The sequence below is a fragment of the Pseudorca crassidens genome, chromosome 9, assembly GCF_039906515.1.
Source record: "Pseudorca crassidens isolate mPseCra1 chromosome 9, mPseCra1.hap1, whole genome shotgun sequence".
Classification (NCBI taxonomy): domain Eukaryota; kingdom Metazoa; phylum Chordata; class Mammalia; order Artiodactyla; family Delphinidae; genus Pseudorca; species Pseudorca crassidens.
The window spans coordinates 10,861,736-10,883,097 of NC_090304.1; the positions used below are offsets into that span (position 1 = coordinate 10,861,736).

Genomic DNA, 21,362 nt, shown 5'->3' on the forward strand with positions numbered 1-21,362 from the left:
CTTCCCTCCAGTGGGTGGACTTCTGTGGTATAAGTGTTCTCCAGTTTGTGAGTCACCCACCCAGCAGTTTTGGGGTTTGATTTTATTGTTATTGCGCCCCTCCTACCGTCTCACCGTGGCTTCTCCTTTGTCTTTGGACGTGGGGTAGCTTTTTTGGCGAGTTCCAGTATCTTCCTGTCAATGATTGTTCAGCAGTTAGTTGTGATTCTGGCGCTCTCGCCAGTTGGTGTGAGAGCACGTCCTTCTACTCTGCCGTCTTGGACCAATCTCTCAGAAGTCATTGAAAGTGATAACTAGTTACCTATTTTCTTAAAATCTTATTTGGATTCCATAGAAGGAACTTAGAATAGTGGGCCTCAAACTGCTGCACATTAGAATCACATGAGAGTTTTTAAAAATGCAAGTTTTTCTTAAAAGAACAAAGAATTATGTGTCTGCTTCATTGAATAAGTTTGAATGAAGTTTTTTACCATCTTATGACTTGGATTGTTCCTGTCATAAACGTAGATTTACTGCAGCTGTTTCCTGCAACATGCAAAAGCATAACTTTAAGTTTCATTTCCCGTACAGATAAAAGCACAGAGAGTTGTTGATGGATCCCTGGGCAGCTCTTTCCCTGCAGAAGCTGATGAAAAAGGGTGCCCCATAGTCATGCTATGAGTGCTTCTTGACATTTTAGGGGGCCAGTTACTTCTCCCTTCCTTGATCTCACCTGGTTCCTGGAGTAATACTGCTCCTATCTGATGCTGCAGCCCACAAATTTGTTTCTACCGTATTGGCTGTGCTGGTTGTTCCCATCAAAGCTGAGGAAATATTGTTTTGAAGATCAAAAACACTGTTAAAGCCACACACAGTTGTCAGTAAGTTGTTAGAATGTTAATAAGTTGGCAGTGAAACACCTGAAGTGAAAAGTGTCCAAACCTTCCAATATCCTCTTGACTGCTCACCAGTGACAGCAGATTAATGCCTTAATGAAATTTAATGATGTAAATTCGATAAAGGCAGGAATTTTTGTCTGTGTTGTTCACTGCTTATATCCCCATCACTTAGAACCAGGCCCACGTGCAATAAATATTTGAATTTGTTAAATGAAAAGCACCCTGTGCCTATCTGTGCCTGCAGGTTTTAGACCACCCACTGTTCTGGGTAATTTCTTGCCCTGTTTCTCAAACCATCGGTTATCTCTCTACCATCTTTTACAACCAAACATTCCCAAAGCAGAATCTTCTCTCACAGCTTAAATGTTTTCATGTCACATTCAATTTTCAGTGAATTGCAGTCTTTCTTCTCGTCTTAATACCTTTCTAAAATTGTTTCCCCTAATACCGCCAGTGACGACCTGTTAGCTGTATCCAGTGAGCTCTATTCAATCCCTGTTCTTTAGGATTTCTCAACAACACTGCTCTGCTTCCTCCTGGCCCTTTGAGATGCTTGTCCTTCCTTAGCTTCCAAAACAGGACATTCTCTTAAATCTCTTTCCTACTTTCTTTGACATCCTCAATTTCATCTTCACTAATTTCACTTTCTCAGACAGCCATATGTGAGCATTCCTTACAAGGTGTCACCCTCCCCTGGGAACTCTCATTCATTCCCATAACTTATCAATTTTAGGTGAATTCCTCATGCAGTGCCATGTTCTTTCAATCCTGTTCTCTTATTTGATTTTCAAGCTTGCATTTCCAGCGATTTGCAGTGCATATCATAATGAATCTTCAATCTATGATGTGAAATCATAGAACTGCTCCATTCTGAGCTCATGATCCAATTCCCATGCTTCTCCTTTCTCAGCTTCCTCTCTCTCTCTTTTAGCATCGTCACCATCTAATGCCCTTCGTACTTCCCATCATCCAAACCCAAAGCTGAGAGATGTTTTGATTTCTTCCTCTTTTTCACTCCTTATATCTAATAAATTCCTTCACATTTATTAAGTCCTTTCTACCCCCAAATGTCTAAAATATAGCCCCCTACCTTTATTTCTAGTCTTTAATTCAGGTCTAGTTCCTTGTTTACTCCTACTGTCTCACTTGTTTTCTAAACTATTAATTGTAATTTCTTTCTTCCCTACTCAGTTCACCTCCAATGATTCTCTAATGCTTATGGATTAAAGTCCAGATGCCATGAGCATTTAAGACCCTGCATAGTGTGGTTCCAGCCTTTGTCTATTGCCTTAAGTTAATTACACCCTGATTTAACCATAATCCATCTAGGCTATTCTGATTGGCTGTGAACACAACTAGAATGTTTCTGTTTCATCCTGTATAGGTATTGTTCCTCCTACCTGGAATGTTCTTTTTCTCTTATTATATAATTTCTACTTATTCTCTAAGATTCAACTCAACTCCCTTCTATTCCGTGAGATTTCCTTGTAATATCCTAGCCTTCATTGAGCTCGTTCCTGTAATATTATGGAGCAATTATTTTGTGCTAGGCATTAGAGCCTTTTACTGTTATTTAGTCCTTCCTGGCTATCTTATGTCACTTATCATCTCTTTTTAAATTATTTTTATTGGAATATAATTCACACATCTTTTAAAGTTTTTTTAATATATTCACAAAATTATGCAACCATCATTGCACCATTATATAATTACAGAATATTTTCATCCTGCCAAAGGAAGCCTAATTAATTAGCAGTCACTTTCTGTCTCTCCTGCCGCCCTGTCTCCTGCCTATATCTATTTTTTGTTTTTATGGATTTACCTATATGTGCATTTCATATAAATGGAATCATACAATATATAGTTTCTTGTATCTGACTTCTTATACTTAAAATGATATTTTTAAGGCTCATGTATGTTATGACATGTACCGGCACATCATTCCTTTCATGGCTGAATAATGTTTCATTATATGGATATAGCACATTTTCTTTATCTGTTCATCAGTTGATAGACATCTGGGTTGTTTCCACTTTTTGCCTATTATGAATAACACTCCTGTGAACATGTGTATAAAAGTTTGTGTGTGATCCTGTGTTTTCACTTTTCCTAGGTATATACCTAGTCGTGGACTACTGAGCCTTACCTTATAGTAACTCTATGTCTAGCTTTTTGAGGAACTGCCAAACAATGTCTCAAAGCAGCTACACCATTTTACATTACCGCTAGCAATGTATGAGGGTTCTAATTTTTCCAAATCCTCACCAAGCTCGTTACTTTCTTTTTGATTATAGCCATCCCCATGGGTGTGAAGTCATAGCTCATTGTGGTTTTGATTTGCATTTCCCTAGTGACTAGTGATGAGCATCTTTTCATATGCTTATTGACCATTTGTATATTTTCTTTGGACAAATATATATTCAAATCCTTTGCCCAAGTTTACATGTGTTATTTGTCTTTTTATTGCTGAGCTGTAAGCTTTCTTTATACGTTCTGGATACTAGACCCTTATCAGATATATAATTTGCAGATATTTTCTCCCCTTCTGTAGGTGGTTTTCACTTTCTTTACAGTGCCCTTTGCAGCACAAAAGTTTTTAATTTTGATGACGTTCACTTTTTAATTTGTTTATGCTTTTGTTGTCATACCTAAGAAACCATTGTCTAACCCAAGGTTATGAAGTTTATACCTATGTTTTCTTCTGAGAGTTTTGTAGTTTTTGCTCTTATGTTTAGGCCTCTGATCCATTTTGAGTTAATTTTTGTATGTGATATGAGGTAAGCGTGCAATTTCATTCTTTTTTGCATGAGGCTACCCAGTTTTCCCACCACGGTTTTTTTAAAGATTATTCTTTTCCCATTGAATTTTCTTGGCTCCCTACTGCTTATCTTTTAACATACATGGTTTTTATCACCTCTAGTTAGGCAGTAAGGTTTTTGAGGGCAGGGAGTTTCTCTTATATTTAGGTATACCCTCTGTACTTAACAGGTTGCCATACCCGTAGTAGGTCTGACGGATATATTACTAATGTCTGTCTTTCCAACCAGATAGTAAGCTCTTAAAATGAGAGGACTTGCTTATTTTTGCTTACCAGTAGGCTGGGATCAGTAAGTACTTTTGGATGATTGAATTAATGATTTCCCAATGATGAGTTCGTGTCTTACTTTAGGATTTTTGTTCTCCCTTGCAGCAGGATGCATACTAGGTAAGAGTAATTTTCTTACAGTAAGTCACCAAGGGAAGAGGTGAACAAGGGGCAAACATGACTCCATGGGAAAATCCTAGCTTAGCTTTGATGTTGCCACCATATGATTCTACCATATTCATTTTATATTCCTTGCTCCTCTTTAGCTCAGAACACATAACCAGGTTTTGAATGAAAGGAAACCCCTTTAAGGTTTAGACTTAGGAAATTTTCCGATTTGTGTTTTAGGTTATGTACCAAGAATTTAAAACAAATCAAATCCAAGCTACCATTTCTGCGTATTGGGCTTTTCTCTTCTGAAAGTGTAATAAAAAAGAATTCCCTGGTTTTTAACCAGTGCCAGTACTTCCTATTGGTGGACTTTGACAAGGCCTAATGTGTGAAACCACATTTTGAATAATGAGAACAGGAAATATGTTTCTTCCTTGCTCATGGTTTCTGCAGCTATGAAAGTGATTTGCAAAAAAAAATAGAAAAAAAGGAAATACACTAAGTATCCAATTATAGAGGAAGGGTGAATTTATTCTATATTGATTCAATGAAGTGCTCAGTTGCAACTAAAAATAATACTTAAGAAAATTATATACCAGTAAAGAAACATATTTATGGTATAAATTTAAGTATAAAAAGATTACATTGTGCAGTGATTGCAAGTAGGTAAAATTATGTACTGTTGTGAACTAAGGTGATCAGCCATCCTGGTTTGCCTCGGGCTATCTGGTTTTTAGCACTAAAAGTCCTGTATCCCAGGAAATCTCTCAGTCCTGAGCAGAGTGGGGTGGTCCGTCACCCTACTATGAACAAATTGTCAAAGAGATAATTGGGGAGAAGGTCATAGCAAGGATTTTCATTCTTTTTTAAGAGTAGACATCAGCGGTGTCTCGTTATAAGGAGTTAATGTGAGGTCAGAAAAAACTAACTATTTGAGATCATAAAAATGAACAAAATAAACTAAAATTCTTAAGGAAACCATGAGTTTGGAGAAGGATGCTCATATATATTTCAGAAGTGGAGAAAATGAGATAGAAATAAGATCTTGTCTCTTTTGAAGGTTTTCTCACTGAATTTTGCCTTGAGTCTGCCATTGCCACAACCTCTTCCCTTTCCCCTAGTCCAAGGCAGGCACTGGTCCTAGTCTACCACCATATATTCCAGTCACATTCTGGACCGCAGACGGCAAGGAGTGTGTTATTAATGACCTGTTCCAGGAAAATTTTCCACGGGAATATGTGTGTGTGGTAGAATATATTGACGTGAATAGTCGATGTCTTGACATCTTACAGTTCAAACCCATTTGGGATTATGTGAATATGAGCTTAAGGCTGCTGGAGCCTCCCATGGTCAAAATGTTACAAGAGTAAAGAAGATTAGAGAAACACCACGTTGGAATCATCTGCTGCAGATGAGAACACACATACAGTTTTATTCATTTAAAGCCATTTTCGAGGACATAGACAGAAATGTCCCCCTTCCTTTTTTTTTTCCTAATCACAGGAAATATCTTCCATTGGTGGTCAAAGTGGAAATAGCACTGAGAGTGGAAATTACATTGTCTATGTACCTACCAGAGCCTGGCAGCACTCGGCATGTAGCAAATGCTCAAATGTAGCTGATAGCTTATAGTGACGTCTTCCTAGTTTAACATTCTTTCTATGTAGGGTAGTAACGTCTCTGAATATGAAAAAGAATCTAGAAATAGGGTAAATATTCCCTGAGATTTGGCATCATAAGTAATTATGTTATTTTCAAGCATGATCTTCTTTCTCAGAATGTCTATAGCACTTAGTGTCTGCATTCTATAATCTGACAGCTAATTGTATATTAATGATTTTTCAAAGGTTGTGAATGTCTAAGTCTTTTTGTCCCCAAGGGGTAAAACCTGACTTCTGACTCTTGTGTGTGTTTCTCAACACCTGTTTCATGCTGGTCAGAGAGCAGGTGCTGATAAAACCTGTTGACTTGGCTCTAGTAGTTTATGTAGACATTGGATAGGCAATTTGGTTATTTCAAGCATCATAGCATTTGAATAAGAAGATCTAGGTATGAAACAGGCTCTCAAAATTACTTGCTGTGACCACTGACAAATTACCTTTACTTATTTATTTACTTATTTTCTCTTTGAACATTTGTAAAATAGGGATAGGGATTTTTTTTCCTTGATCATGGAAGCTCAATTGCAATTATTTGATAAAATACTTTGTGAACTGGAAAATATTCTACAAATACAAGTATTGATTATCCTTTGTAATTTGGGTACTCCTCATGGCACTTTTTCTATCATTCTTTCTTCCTTTGCCTAAAGGCTAAAAGTAGGTAGACAGTGCAACCAAGAGCCTAGAAGAGGAGTTAGGGGAAGTTAAGACAGACGGAGATGTGTAAGCGGTGCTGTTTGTACAAAGACAGGGGTGAGGACTGGCCACTTAGAGCTGCCCCAGTGGGGTGTGGAAGCCACAGTGTCAGCCCCATATAAAGATAGATGGAATGGGATCTTTATTGTACCTCATTATTATTTTTTGCTTTCCTGAAAACAGTGGTGCAAAAGAGACTCCACGAAAAATGTAGATGTGGAAGGAATTAAAGATAGCTTAGGGACGGCATGGAGCAGTCACTTACATTTTTCATCTGGTGCAGAGTCTCCCTATTGCGGAGGGAAAAAATGAAAAGACAAGCGAACTACTACCGCTGTGACTACTACTGCACCTTATCCAAGGAACAGACCAGTGAGAAACCACATTCTGAAGCCCTTATTCAGCCTATTGTTTTTTAACGTAAGAAAGCTGTCCTAAGCAAGAAACATGATGATACAGTCTACTACAATGGCCTATGTTCATCCTCTGAATGAGGACGGGGCGAAGGGAGCTGTGGTCCCTCCATGCAAAGACCAGAGCGACATGGAGGCTGCATGCAGAGTGCCTTCAGAAATGGGGGTAAATAAGTCTCTTGGAAGCTGTGAATGTTAATGTCTAAAAAAAAAGAAAACAAAACAGAAAAAAACTAGTTTAAGGGACACTATCATTTTCTAATGGTGAGGCTTCCTGATCTTGGGGAGGTTCTGGAAATGTTATTTCCGTTTCTCCTTCTCCTTCTTCTTCTTCTTCTTCTTCTTCTTCTTGGACTGGAATAATTTCAGTGTCCTCTTCATTCTTTGGTTGGGAAGATATTTCAATCTGCTCAACCACTTCTTCTTTTATTTCAATTGCCTGTTCCTTTTTTTCTTCTGCTGACAGGAGAACTACGTTCTGGAACACAAAATTGAACCAACTTTTCTTGACCTTCATCACTGGCACATTTCTCAACAATCTGTATGAATATCAAATGCCTCCTGGTTTTTATGCTATTCATGTTATTTTCTATATGCTTCCCAGTACCAGGATTGATTTCCCAGCTGCTCAGATCCTTATCAAATCACTTATCAAGGCTTATCCCCAAGGCGAGCAGACACTTGCCACTTTGCCTGGAATGATCGCACAGTGTCTGGGAAATAACACTGCAATAATAGAGGAATTTAGATTTTAGTTTTGACTGGCCTTTATTGGAGATAACCTTGGGAAAGTAACTTTCTCTCTCCAACCCTGTCTTCCTCATCTGCAAAATGAAGGAATTGATGATGATTTCTAAATTCTCTTCCAAAGCTAACATCCTATGGTTCTGAAGCAGTTGATAATAGACCTGTCACTGGGATATTTATGTCTCCCAATTGTGGAGCCTCTTTGAACCTATTGTTTTGGAAGAGGGATTAGAAGGAAAGAGGGGAGGAGAAGGGAATACTGAGAAATGAGGTGCAAGAAATAGTGGCTTTAATCAGCCTTCAGCCATCCTGTTTTTATGCATTAAGTATGGAATTCTGAAGTCAAGAGGGATGACTTGAAGTCCAGCAAAAAGGTTAGTAAGAGGATGTACATAGCATAGGACTGTATCCTCTGTCTAACCTTTAAACCTGTTTCAGATTTCAAGACACTTTTCTCCATTACTGGTATTTTCTGCTTTCCAGAAATATGCTAGGATCACTTTTCGTGATGTTCCCAGGCTCATCAGATTACACTCTCCATAAATGACTCTTTGTAGATGTGATTTTCCTACAGGGAGTTTGTGAACAGCATGGCTTCTACTTACAGCTTTGGGTCTGGAGCATATTTTTTTCCATTCGTTCTCAACAGTGCCAGCTGTCACAAGTTTCTGGAGGAAGGCAAAGAGCAACATCACTGCAAAAATGCCCTGAAGAACAGAAAAGTGAGGGTGAAAAGGTAATAATGAAAATGTAAGAATATGGCTGGTGCGCAGTAAGTGACTGTGGACTAAAAGATCAATTCTTTAGGGAAATAATGACTGACTGTGAGAACTGCTCGTATCTGCATAACCCTAACCCTTAGCACAACTCCTGGCACATAACAGATAGTGTACGTTGCTGACAGAAAGTAAAGCAGTAATAATTAGTTGAAGAATCAATTCTGTGTAGGCGAGAACAATTATTGAGTCCCAAATTGAACTGTATCCAGCTTTAGGTGGTCTGGTATCGCACTAAGGAAATCTCTCCACACTTGGGAGATGCATTTTTTTCCCCTTCAAACTCTACACTAAAAACTCCTTGAGGGGGCTTCCCTGGTGGCGCAGTGGTTGAGAGTCCGCCTGCTGATGCAGGGGACACGGGTTCGTGCTCTGGTCCGGGAGGATCCCACATGCCGCGGAGCGGCTAGGCCCGTGAGCCATGGCCGCTAAGCCTGCGCGTCCGGAGCCTGTGCTCCGCAACGGGAGAGGCCACGGCAGTGAGAGGCCCGCGTACCGCAAAAAAAAAAAAACTCCTTGAGGCAAATGATGTTTATTACAACTTAGGTTCTTCAGTGTTCATCTTAATCAATAATAATAATAATAAATTTTCTGTTAATAATATAATAATAATAAATTTTAAAGCAAACACTTAAATAGCACTTTCTTTGTACCAGACACTGTTCTAAGTGCTTTCCATGTATTAACTCATCCCTCAAAACAGCCCTATAAATACTATAAACAGTAATAAATACTATCACCTTCCCCATTTTACAGTTGAAGAAAATGAGACAGTGTGATCAGAATTCTTGCTGAATGCCATATAGGCAGTAAGTAGCAGACACAGACAGTCTGGATCTAGAGCTGATGGTCATAAGAAAAATGCCATACTTCCTCCCTGAAAATAAATCCAGTTTCGCACTTACCAAGAACAAAAACCGTATGCTGTCACAATATTGCATAGCTAGAGAGTTTCTGTCAGCGGGGTTAGCTGGTTCACAGTTGTGTATGTTAATATATGGTGTGGGAGCCTTAGTGAGGTTCAGACTCTCCATTTTAAAAAAGTGGGAAATTGTCAGATTAAATATGTCCATGATCAAAAAAATTATTCCAGAAATAGCAGCAAAGAGGCTCAATGAGTTCATTATTATTCTCCCTCTGACCTGAAATAGAGACATAAAGATTTATTAATTGAGTTTAATTACCAGTTGAAGAATATAAGCTAGGAAGGAATTCCAGATCCCGTTCCCCTGACTCGGAAAGGCACTACACCTAAATCATACTAAGTTCTATTTCTCTCAGTTGTTTTTAGTCTCTTTGTCACTATAAAATGAAAACCTTCATGTCTGAACCTTGTCCCTTTCTCAGATTTCCCCATCTCATTTATGCCACCACCATCCAATCAGTTCATCAAGAAAACATCCTAGGAGTAATCCTTGTACTTCCTTTCACTGCCACTGCCACCAGAATACTAGTAGGCATTCAAGACACAACTGTTGAGTAAATGAAATGAATAGTATTCAGATTAGATCACAGTGAAGCAGGATGGTATTGTGGGTATAGGTAGGGAAAGAGCACATAGACCCCTCTAGGTCTGCACCATCAAGTGGAAACAAGCAAATGGTAACACCTATTCCCTCCCTCTTGCCCCAGGTTGCAGTCAGCCCCAGTCTAGCATCTTTCAAAATACAATTAAGGCTGATGTCTCCGGGCAGCACAGGTAAGAGGATGTCAGTGTGAGTGTGCTACCTTGCCGGGATGATAAGAGTTCGAAACAAGAAGGTATGTGCAGAAAGTACCATAATGGTGTGGGGTTGTTGACGATTATCTTAAGACACACATATTTCATCCCTGGTTGTATGACCTACAGGTGGCAAGTCAGTAGGACTGACTGTATTTGGAGAATAAATACAACTTGATCTTCATAAACAGTTTTTCTTTCCCCCCAAGCTGAGTTTGTCAGACCACCTCTAGCCAGGAGTCATCTCAATCTCCTCCATCTCCACTGACTTCGGAAGCGACTCAAATTAGTGATAGCTTAGTAAGTGGAGAGAAGCTGAAGAAGGAAGCTTGCTGGTGAGCTCTTGACCTGTACAGAATCAGGGGTTCTTTCTGGGTGTAAATGTGTCCTGAGGGGTTATATGCACAAACCACTCTAGCTCTTTATAGCGTCTGAAGCACCCTCATATATATTACTCCATTTTATCCTCAGGAGAGTTTCATACGGTAGCAAAGACTATTATCTCCATTTTATAGGTTAGAATTCAGAGGTACAGGGCTTCCCTGGTGGCACAGTAGTTGAGAGTCCACCTGCCGATGCAGGGGACGCGGGTTCGAGCCCTGGTCTGGGAAGATCCCACGTGCCACAGAGAGGCTGGGCCCGTGAGCCATGGCCGCTGAGCCTGCGCATCCGGAGCCTGTGCTCCGCAACGGGAGAGGCCACAACAGTGAGAGGCCCGTGTACCGCAAAAAATAAAATAAAACTCAGAGGTACATAGGGGTAAACTGACTTGCCCAGGGTTACAGCTGAAGGTTAACTAGGACTTGAGTCAGTCATAGCGTTGATTACACAGTTTTCCTAAATGCTGGTCTGAGAGAAATGACAAGATTTTCAAAGAGATCTCAGTCTCACACAGCATCTCACATTCCTAAGACCATAAGCATGCTCTTCAACGATCTGCCTTTAATTCTGTTTCCATGAATATCTCATTTCCATGTTTTTTATGAATGAAATCACAACGGCATCATAGAGGATCTTTTGCTTCTTAGGATTGAGCGATAACTCAGTGCTACTGTAACTCCAAAGGTCTTCAAGGGTCCTTCTTTTCAACTGAGAAAATAGCTACTTCTCTGATGTGTGGGAAAGAAGGACATACGATTACTTGCCAAACTCTTCATGGAGTTTTTCTCCGCTGCTGCCAGGAGTGATCCAGAAATGATATACTGTAAAAAGAGAGGTGGTGGGTGGGGAAGGGCAGGGGCGAGATGGGAGAAGCAGCAGAGAGAGAGAGAGGGGCAGAGAAGGAGATCACTTTTTAACATTGAGAACTGGTTGTAAAAAAGCTATCCACACTTTCAACCACTTTCACTAAACTATCCAGTCCTTTTTAATGGATTTATTCATTTTTCAGCATATTTCTCCCTTATTCAGGCTCAATCCCATTCAGTCCATGCCTTTTATTCAATCAGATGGGGAGCTGTGACTAGGAATATAGTAAGACCAGAGGCAGAATTCACATTTCCATGTCCATTAGTACTCACACTGTGAATTTAAATGTTTTATTTTCAGTTTTCCTTTTTGTAATTTGGGGAATTGCTCTTTGGAGTTCACAGTGTTTTAAATGGCGTTGATGGCAATGATGAGTGAATTGATGTAGAAGAAATACTTGGCCTGAATGTCGTAGGGACTTCATTCAAACATGGGCTGCTACAGGAAGTGGCCATTATTTCTCATCTTCCTTTTCTACTATCCAAGCTCTAAGATGGAGGAAACTCTTTCACTACTCCATCTCTCCTTGTGCTGAAAATTTCAATCCTGGACCTGTCTTCATAGTGGCATCTATGAAGGGGTAATGGTGATGAAAACATCACCGTCCCATACCACATCCAGACAGGGTTACCAGCTTGGAAAACAGGCACGTGAAACAGCCATAAGGAGTACTGCTCTGCTGATAAGTGAGGGGAGATTTCTTTGGGATGGGACTAATTTCACCATGAGAGATAGTAACTAAAGAGAATTGTAGGGAAGGACCAGGTGGGAGGAAGTTTGCTTTCTGAAACACCATGCTCTACAGTCCAAACGCCTAGTACCCAGCCCCCTTCATGCTGGACATTGACTTTGGAGAGGTCCTGCTTTGAGAAGTCTTTCCTCCCTGTGTAGATCCGTGTAGGGCAGCTTTCTCTGAATTCCCATGAAGCATGACCACGGACTCTCAACCATGGGATTCATGCTCCGTGCAGTCCACCTCTCTTTCCACTAAATCACGTCAACCAGATAACCTGTTCCCTGCTCCTGCGCTTTCCTCAACACAGAAATAATCTGGTCTATTCCTGTGGAGCTTTTTAACCTTTTTGTCTGTATCACTCCCCAAATGGTTGTTAGTTTTTACTCACCATAATGCCTCCCCAGAGAGGGTACCACAAAGTTACACAGATGGGTGCATAGACCTCCGCGTGAAGCAACAGGAGGCCGCCCAGGGCAATGTGGAAGAGCCCATTCATAACCTGGACAGCCTGGGGAGAGAATAGGGGCACTGATGGATGAACTGAAGTCATCGTCAAGTCAGAAAGTGAAGGTGAGGCCGGAAGCCCTGGTTCCTGACCTGGATGGGGCTGTGTAAGATGTCCAAAGCAAGTGGTGAAGGTGCCAAGACCTTTGTCTTGTTCCGATTCGTTTTCCCCACCACCTGGGGCATTTCCAAGGCAGGTATATGTGGTATGCTGGTGATGACCTGGGATGGGAGACCCCTAACTGTGCAAGCCTCAAGATCAAGTGGGGGCATAAGATCACCACGATAGTCTCTCTGTACGTCCCTGATCTGGCCCCCTGTGTCAGACATAAAGATCACCTCAGGTGGGATCAAATACCTTCCAGTCGGATTGAATTTTGTACCTGGCCTAAAGCATCTGCTTCTGTAGGCCAGAGAGTCCCTAGGATGTGGAGTGGAGGGCAACTGACTTACCCCCAAAGCCTTAGATTCCCTCATGAAGAAGCTCTGTGTGGCGCCCACCACTGAAGGCACCCTCCTGGGAATTAGTTTCTGAACAGGCTGCATGGCAATAGGGCCTGCCGGGAAAGCTCCACTCATGGAATTTCTGGGCGTCGTCATTTCACCCTCAAAAGTCCTAAAAATAAAACAAATAATAAAATGAGGGGAGAGGGAACAGGATTCTTGGCTGTCTTTTATCTCGTGTCGTGCACCTGAATACTTCCCTCTGTATTCTCTCTGTGGGTGTCACTGATGGCAGACACGGCCTCTTCCTAGTGACTTTGGATCTAAAGCAAGGCCTCCTGCCATGTTCTAAGACAGGATCTGGAGGGGGCATCTCATGCAAGGGTTTATGGGCCCAGGGATCCCTGCCAGTATTCTTTTTTTGTGTGTGGTATGTGGGCCTCTCACTGTTGTGGCCTCTCCCGTTGTGGAGCACAGGCTCCGGACGCGCAGGCTCAGCGGCCATGGCTCACGGGCCCAGCCACTCCGCGGCACGTGGGATCCTCCCGGACCGGGGCACGAACCCGTGTCCCCTGCATTGGCAGGCGGACTCTCAACCACTGCGCCACCAGGGAAGCCCCTGCCAGTATTCTTGACAGACACATTTGGGACGTGTTTTCTCTCTGTCGAGAACGTCACGCTCATATTCTCTGTGTTCTGTGTGTCTGTCATCTCTGGATGCTTTCCTTGTGCTTTCATATTGGAAAATGTGTTTTGTGTGGGCTTGTCCTTGTCCCTTTGCTTACCTGCTTTTGTCCATTGGGATGGGCCAGAGTCACCATGCTGGAGGATGGTGAAGACTGTTGGAGTCGAGAGGGGCCGAGTCAATCTTCCCTCCTCCCACTAACTCTGCCACCTTGAGTAAATCACTTCAAGGAGGCTCTTGAAGGTTCTGTGTGAGACTGTGGCCTCTGAATCAGACTGCCTAGGTTTAGATCATGATTCTTCTATTTGCTGTGAAACTCTGGGTAAGTTCTTTAAACTCTCTGGGCCTCAACTTCTTCAACTGTAAAATGGGGATAGTAATCATTCTTATCTCATAGGGTTGCTGTGAGACTTAAATGGGCTGATGGTGTGTGCATGGCTGGTTTCTTTCCGTTCAGGGATAACTCAAATGTCAGCCTCTCAAAGAAGCCTTTCCTGAACCCTCAATCCGCAACGCATCTCTCTCACAACGTCCCATTTTATTTATTTGGTAGCACTTATCCCTGTGAGGAATTACTGTATTTGCTTGCTTGTGTACTGTCAGTCTCTCCCCACTAGAATATAAATTCCTTGTGTTCTCTGTTGTTTAGTATTTAAAATTATGCCTGGATTTAGTAGTTTCTTCATGAATATTATTGAAGAAGTAAATGTATGCAAAACACCCATGTCTGGGGCTTCCCTGGTGGCGCAGTGGTTGAGAGTCCGTCTGCCGATGCAGGGGACACGGGCTCATGCCCCGGTCCGGGAGGATCCCACGTGCTGCGGAGCGGCTGGGCCCGTGAGCCACGGCTGCTGAGCCTGCGCGTCCGGAGCCTGTGCTCCGCAACGGGAGAGGCCACAACAGTGAGAGGCCCGCGTACCGCAAAAAAAAAAAAAAAAGCACCCATGTCTGAATCATTATTAGCTGCTTTTGTTCTTGTTCAATATTTTTACCTTTAGGAGCAGTAGTTTCTACTTTTCCCATCTGAAAATGAGAACAATACCCCTTTCAGAGACATGTTGTGAGAAATAAATAAGTTACCGTAAGTGAAAGTGCCTAGTACACAGGCAGGAAGTAGTAAATGCTATTCGTCCTCCGTGATGATCAGTTTCTGAATAGGAATGTCCCCTTCCAGCTCTAACATTTTAAGACTGTTGTACCTTCCTTATCACCTGATTCCCTTGAGTAGTCATTTCTTTATGTCAGTTACTTACATGAATTCTATTGGGTCTTTCCTGGGACCTGGAAATCTCTCTTTAGGGACGCAATTTTGGTCTTGTCTTTACTGACTGTAAGTCACGTAAGGGGCCTTGGAGGCCAAAGCTGTCTGTCCAGCTTACTTATCTTCCTAAAGTCATGCAGGGCTGGGCACCTGCAGGTATGCTGGAAGACAGGGGCCCGGGAGTCTCCCAGGCCTCACATCTGTACCCACTTCCTAGTAACAAAGACATTTCACATCTGGCATCTCATCTGAGCCTCACAGGGCAGACGAGGGATGAATCGTGGCCTCTGTTTTGTAGAAAGGGTAACAAGGGCACCGAGAAGTTAGGTAACTTGTTCGAAGTTACACAACCATCAGAGATTTAAAATGAGGGCTTGGACCTAGCCAACAAGGTATCTGTGGTACCAGGCTGCTTTGTCCCCCGTGGGGAATAGGAATTCAGCCTTTCACTTATGAATCTCCTCCTTTTCCTTCAAATAGATGTGCGGTTTGGATGACTATACATCGGTTGAAAACAGAGTATCTGTCTGGGCCATGGCTGAAGGGGAAGAGGGGAGGCTGTGGGTCCTTCACACCTGATTTTGCCCCAGCCCTAGATTACCAGATGTCGTGTGCTCTTAGGGATCCGCTTTGCACCGCAAACCACCCCGCAAGACCACCAACAGGAGGGAATATTTTAATATAGACCACTAAGGTGTTTACAGACGGATTCAGGCAGAGTTTTTAGGGCCAGTCAGACCTTAGAAACCATTCCGTTCATTTGATAAATGAGGAGACTGTGGCCCAAGGATGAGACACGCCTAGTTAAAGACCTCGCACTTAGTGATGGAACCGAACCAGAAAGGCAGCCCCTAGGGCTCCGAGGCTCGTGCTCTTTCTGCCGCACCTCGGGCTGGACCACACAGCTGGAGTTGTTCACTGAGCGCCCGCTCTGTGCTAGTTAGTTCCCACGCTCCCACAGCTTCCCTGCTAAGTGGGAAGTTTCTTTTTCTCTGCAGTTGTGGAAATGGGGGTTCTGAGAGGTTAATTAATTTTCCCACGGTAAGTATGGAATGAGCTGAGGGTTACCACACTCCTCTCCAGAGGGCTCCTTTTAATGAGGACAATTTATAAAGCAAAGGTCATCAATTATCTGGACAGAAGGAGATGATTGGACTACCATTGTTTTCATTTCTCCTCACTTTTCATCTGCCTAAGGCTGTGTCTATATTATTAGTCAGATAAACCTTTTGTGTAAACAAGTCCTCCTTGGGCTTTGTCTGCCATGACTAATGGCAGTAATGACCGTTGGAGGGGAATATTTTATTTCTCTTAAGATGATGTCTCACTATGGCAACTATATTTCTACAAAGCCTTCAACACATACCACTGTAAAATAGTTTATAAACACAAACATACTTGTTTCTCTGTGCTACTTCATTTTTTCTGGCATATGTGTGTGTGTGTGTATATATATATGCATGCCAGGTCATTGTAGACTGACTGGGTAATGAAAGATTTTATTCATTTTATTCTATGGGAATATGTGAAACTAGACCACACACTCATCAGGTTATTGTAGAGTCCTGTAGCCTTACCCTATATATTTTTTTTCTTTAATTGTTCACCATGACTGTTTGTCCCAACTGTGTGTTTTCCACCACACAGTTATGCTCAAAGACTAGTTGGTACACTAGTAGTGGTTACTGATCACATTGGTCAAAATGTGGTCATAAGATTTTATTATCACCGAACTATACTAAAATCAGGACTCAGTTTATCAGACACTGACCTGTTTTATTACAGCAATTTCTGCAAATCTTCTTGGGTTTTTAAAAGGCACCACTATTTCCATGTCCTTCTACTGAAGAAGATCTCACAGCGTTTATGGGCTTTGGTTTGAATAATGACCTTTAGGTCTAATACTTCCATCATTTACTCAGAAGTTCAAAGCTGCCCAGATTTTGTTACCTCCACTTCCTCCTTTGCCGCTCAAATAGTTTTGCATTTTCATCCCTTGTGGCCTCCTGTGCACTTGTCTCTGAGGAATAACATTCTTAATACTTCCTTTTCCTCTGCCTTTGCTCTACAGCCTGTCTCCTTCTACTGTGTCGTTAGTCCTTCAATGAGATTGGTTGCATCTTCAATCTCTTGCTATATTTGGGGAGTACTGAGCAGAAAGAGCTAGTCCTAGCTCTGTTGCTTGCTACCGTTGTGACCTGATCTCTCTATTCAAAGTTTTGTTTTGAGAACATGAGATAATTTGCAATTTATAAACTACTAAAGGCTCAAAGAATAATTATCATCCCTGGAAACTTTGTTACGATTAAAATGTGCTGTGGTGTCTCCCCAGTCCCAAAACCCCTTCCTTTAATCCAGGACTGTCCCAGCCACTGCGCAGTCTCCCCAGTCCTATACTCCCAGCGTCTTAAAAGCTTCCTCTCTGCTTCCACTTCCTCGCGACACACTCACTCCTCGACACTCCGCGGCTGCTTCCTGCCAGAGCCACTCAGGTGAAACCTCCTTCTTCAAAGACTGTGCTGCAGGGTCTTCCCGGGCATCCCAGTGGTTAAGACTCTGTGCTGCTACTGCAGGGGGCACAGATCTGATCCCTGGTCGGGGAACTAAGATCCTGCAGGCCACCAAGATCCCGCCTGCCACTACGACCCCGCCTGCTGCGAGGTGGGGGCATAAAAGCTCCACGAGAGAAAGAACGTGCTGCAAAGCCAGGCATCATCCCTCGGGTGGCTTCACATCTGTACCCCTGTCACCCAGGCTTAAAAAGTTGGAGCCATATTCCGCTCCAGCTCCTTCATCTCCCACATGGAAGCTAAGTCAGGCAGTTTCTACCTCTGTAAAGTATCGTATTTTGCAGGTGCCAGTGTCACCTCATGAGTTTGATTCTCATTTCCTCTCCTCTCATTTCCTCTACTGGTTTAGCACAGAAATCTTGCTTTTCTGCCTTCTGTCTCTCTCTTTTCTAACCCGTCCTCCACAAGGCAGCTAGATCAGACTCCCTTAAATCCCTGCTGAAGTGACGCTGAACTTGAACTCATCTCTGATCTGTCATTGCCTGCCGGGGAAAACCCTTTACCTGGTCGCTCACAGCCTCTACCTAATTTCTTAAGCTCACATCCCACTACTCCCCACAGAGCCACTGGTCTGGATGCCTCTCCCGCTTTCTTCTTTGAACCGTCTCAACTTTGAAATGCTTCTCCTCCCACCCCCTTCACTTTCAGTGCCGCTGCCCATCAGACATTCACATCACTGGAGGCTCTTCCTGGCCAGGAATTCTCCTTCAAAGCCCACAGCTCTTTGCATTCCTTACTTGTCACCAAGGGTTCTCTTTCTCATGTCATATTGTTAGTCCCTCTAATGGAGTGTAAATTCCTTTTGGGAACGTCTTACTAGGATTACGCAGGGAACCTGTTTCCTATATACTATGAGCTCAAGAAATGGTAAACTGAACGGTAAACTGAACATTAAACTGAACTACTTCCTCTGGACAGGTTTACAGACACTCAGGATGTCGGACCAAAAGGTGATTGATTTCATCTCACCTGTCAGTCAGTGCGATCAAGCCATGTTATGGGAAACAGGGGAAGGGAATGTTATAAACTGGTTTCGGGAGACCGTGACGGCAGGGTTAGAGGTCGTCTTTGTCGGCCTTCATCAGATCTTCCTCTAGTCTCCAGTGCCCACTCTCTCTCTCGGTTTCTGTGACGGATTTGAGGCAGGGTTTTGTGCTCGATTTGGTGTCCACCAATCCCCTCCAGAAAATGTTCTCCTGAGAGGCTTAACAACATCTAGGGGTATTCACATGTAGTGGGATAGCCTTGGAGACAAAAGCATTTAAAGCGAGAGGCGTGGAGTTATTTTCGTTACAGCCGTGACTGTTTATTTTCTTATTTGGTTCGAGGCTGTTCTAAGAGCGTCAGGATTTTAGCTCATTTATTCTTCATAACGCAGTGGGTATTACTACTGCCCCCACTTTATAGGTGAGGAAACCGAGGAGCATAGAGGTTTAGTAACTTGCCTGAGGTTATAGGGCTTGTGGATGGCGGAGCTCAGGTTTGAGCCCAGCAGGTAGTAACCGTGCTTTAATCTACATGAGGCAATTTACTACTTTTGTAGATGGGCCAGGGTCATTCTAGAGAGAGAGAGAGAGTGAGTGAGTGGTTAAGGTAGTAGGTGGACGGACAGCAGGCCTTGGTATCGCCTTTCCTCAAATGATGACACTATCAGAAGACCTGACCAGGGAAGCCCTAGAATTAAAGCCAAGAATCTCCAGTCTCCCAAACCATCCTATGCCTTCTCTGTCACTCCCTTTTAGACACTTAAGCAAAGCAAATGGATTCCTTACCTGAGTCTCCAAGGTCTTAAGGCTCAAGGGCTGACGTGGATGCTTGCGGCTGAGTTCGCTTAGACAGCTAGGTTCTCGAGCACACAGCGGGCAAGTGAGATGGACCAGGCCTGGGATTGCTGATAGATACCAGGTGACAGGAAATTAGTGGCTTCTGCTACCTTGGGTTTTGCCCCAATTACTTTAGTTTAATACACACTTATCAGAGCTGAAGAGGATATACAAAAAAGTTTCTGCCTTACCAGGAGGTTTCACTTCTTGAAAAAGATCCCAGGGGACTGCCGGGCGTACTTTACGCTGCCTTAATTAGAAGAACTATGTAGGCCCCCACCCTGTAAGCAGGTGTGGATGGGGGGTCCCCAAGGGCACGAAGGGCTCTAGAAATTCTGCAAAGATGGGCTGTTAGGACTTTTACCTTTTTCTGTTACTTTCTTAGGAATGGGTGGGTGGGAAGGAGGCATCCATGCAGAGAGATTGAAGAATCATTAAGCCCGTACCCTTGGAAGTGTTGTGTGTATCTTCTGCAAATGTCATCCTCATTTGCCCACACTTAGGGTTCGAGTGGGACCGTGTATGTCTCGTGTTGAATTTAGTAGAAATGGCCTAAAAATATCTTTTGGTGCTGTGGAACATGTCCCCAGAAGCTTGAGGCTAGAGTTCCATATTTGTGGATGTACATTGAAATAGTACTTTTACCTACAAACCCACCTTTTCCCTCCATCTGTCTAGTACCCTAGTGTCCCCTCTCTTTTCAGTCGGGGCCAGAGCTGTGTGGCCATCAAGCCCAGCGCTAGATCAGGTGAGGAAACGGAGGAAGCTGGTGGCCAGGAGAGTAAACATTTGGGAGACGCATCAAAGAAAGTTTTGCCCAAAGGTATTGTATCCACTGCGCTACCATATACAACCTTTATGTTCATATTTTGGATTTTTCTTACTTGGTAATCTTCTTATCCATTGATGTATTTCGTTAGCGACCCAGGGCTGTAGTTAGGTAATCGTTTGCCTAGTCTAAAGGGCTGAAACATGGCAGCTCTGTTGCTGAATCTGAGGTTCGTTCATATCTTCTCTCTCACTCTCTCTCCTCTCTTCTCTATTTCTCCCTCTGCCTCTCTTTTCTTTAAGATGGTTTGGAATCAGAGGGTTAGAACCAATGGGTAAAAGTCATTCTGGAGAGGCTGATTTGGGGGCAACATAGAAAAAAATGCCATGTCCCCACCCACCATTGGAGCAGTTCGTTAGTGGAACAGGCTAACGTTTGAATAGAGAACTTGCTGCCATCAAGTATACACAGGTAGGAGCCAGGGGGTCACCTCTCATTAATGCTATAGAGAGAAGAGAAGTGGAAACATAAGATCCGCCACCCATTTAAGGTTCCGGTCGTGGGTCTATGAATATCTGCTGAAGTGCTTGAATGGTTGGTGGCGTAGGGATGCTGATGACACAGGGTCTGAGTTGTGGATGATTGTGAGGCCGGAGGTCTGAGTCCTGGATTATGGGTGGCTGGAGGAGTGTGCCTTCATTTCAGTGACTGTGGGAGCAGGTCAGAACTTGGCAAACGCCATGCATGAATGAGGGTTGAATTGGGGTTTCACAACCGGATTTTTCACATCCTTATCTCTGTGTAGGCCCTGTGTTTTTCCCCAAGCCTGTCTTGGGGTGTTTGCTACTCTGGTTTGCTACAGTGAGATCAGATGTAGGTGGCTTTATGTGTGATTCTTCCTGTAATAAGCTTGAATTTGAATTTATATAAACGTTCACCTTGTTGCCAATTTGGATTAATTGACCTTTCAGTGTTTGTGTTGAAATCCTCCTATGATCTGGATTTGGATTCAGTAGGACTTTATTTATTCCATCTTTTTTCCCCACTGTAATGTTTGAGCATATTTTATTAGGTCTGTTACACATCTAATATTTCTCTCTCTCGGTTAAACCTCTTGTGATTGTCTAGTGGCTTTCCTGCTTCCAAAGGATCATTGCTTCCTTAAAGTCTCCATCGAAGTTTATTAACTAACCTTTTATTAAGTTAATATTTGCCTCATAGGAATTTGTCTTTCT

General features: G+C 42.8%; 1 protein-coding gene across 1 annotated transcript; it reads right to left on the minus strand.

Moving 5' to 3' along the window:
- Positions 1-7,082: 7,082 nt before the first annotated feature.
- On the minus strand, positions 7,083-19,420 carry LOC137231221 (B-lymphocyte antigen CD20-like). The gene is made up of 7 exons (XM_067751732.1): positions 19,308-19,420; positions 13,029-13,191; positions 12,460-12,579; positions 11,233-11,289; positions 9,273-9,509; positions 8,197-8,298; positions 7,083-7,322 (listed from the first exon to the last, which is right to left on the minus strand). Exons 2-7 carry the CDS (start codon positions 13,173-13,175, stop codon positions 7,083-7,085), a joined length of 903 nt encoding a protein of 300 aa, XP_067607833.1. The 5' UTR covers positions 13,176-13,191; positions 19,308-19,420.
- Positions 19,421-21,362: the final 1,942 nt, after the last annotated feature.

Bases quoted from the DNA above. Each gene is read 5' to 3' on its own strand.
- LOC137231221 (XM_067751732.1), bottom strand. From the start codon at position 13,175: ATGACGACGCCCAGAAATTCCATGAGTGGAGCTTTCCCGGCAGGCCCT. The intron at 9,510-11,232 runs GCAAGTAATCGT...TCTCTATTTCAG, and splicing joins AAAACTCCATGAAGAGTTTG to GTCAGAGGGAGAATAATAAT. The intron at 8,299-9,272 runs GTAAGTGCGAAA...TCTGTTCTTCAG, and splicing joins GCATACGGTTTTTGTTCTTG to GGCATTTTTGCAGTGATGTT.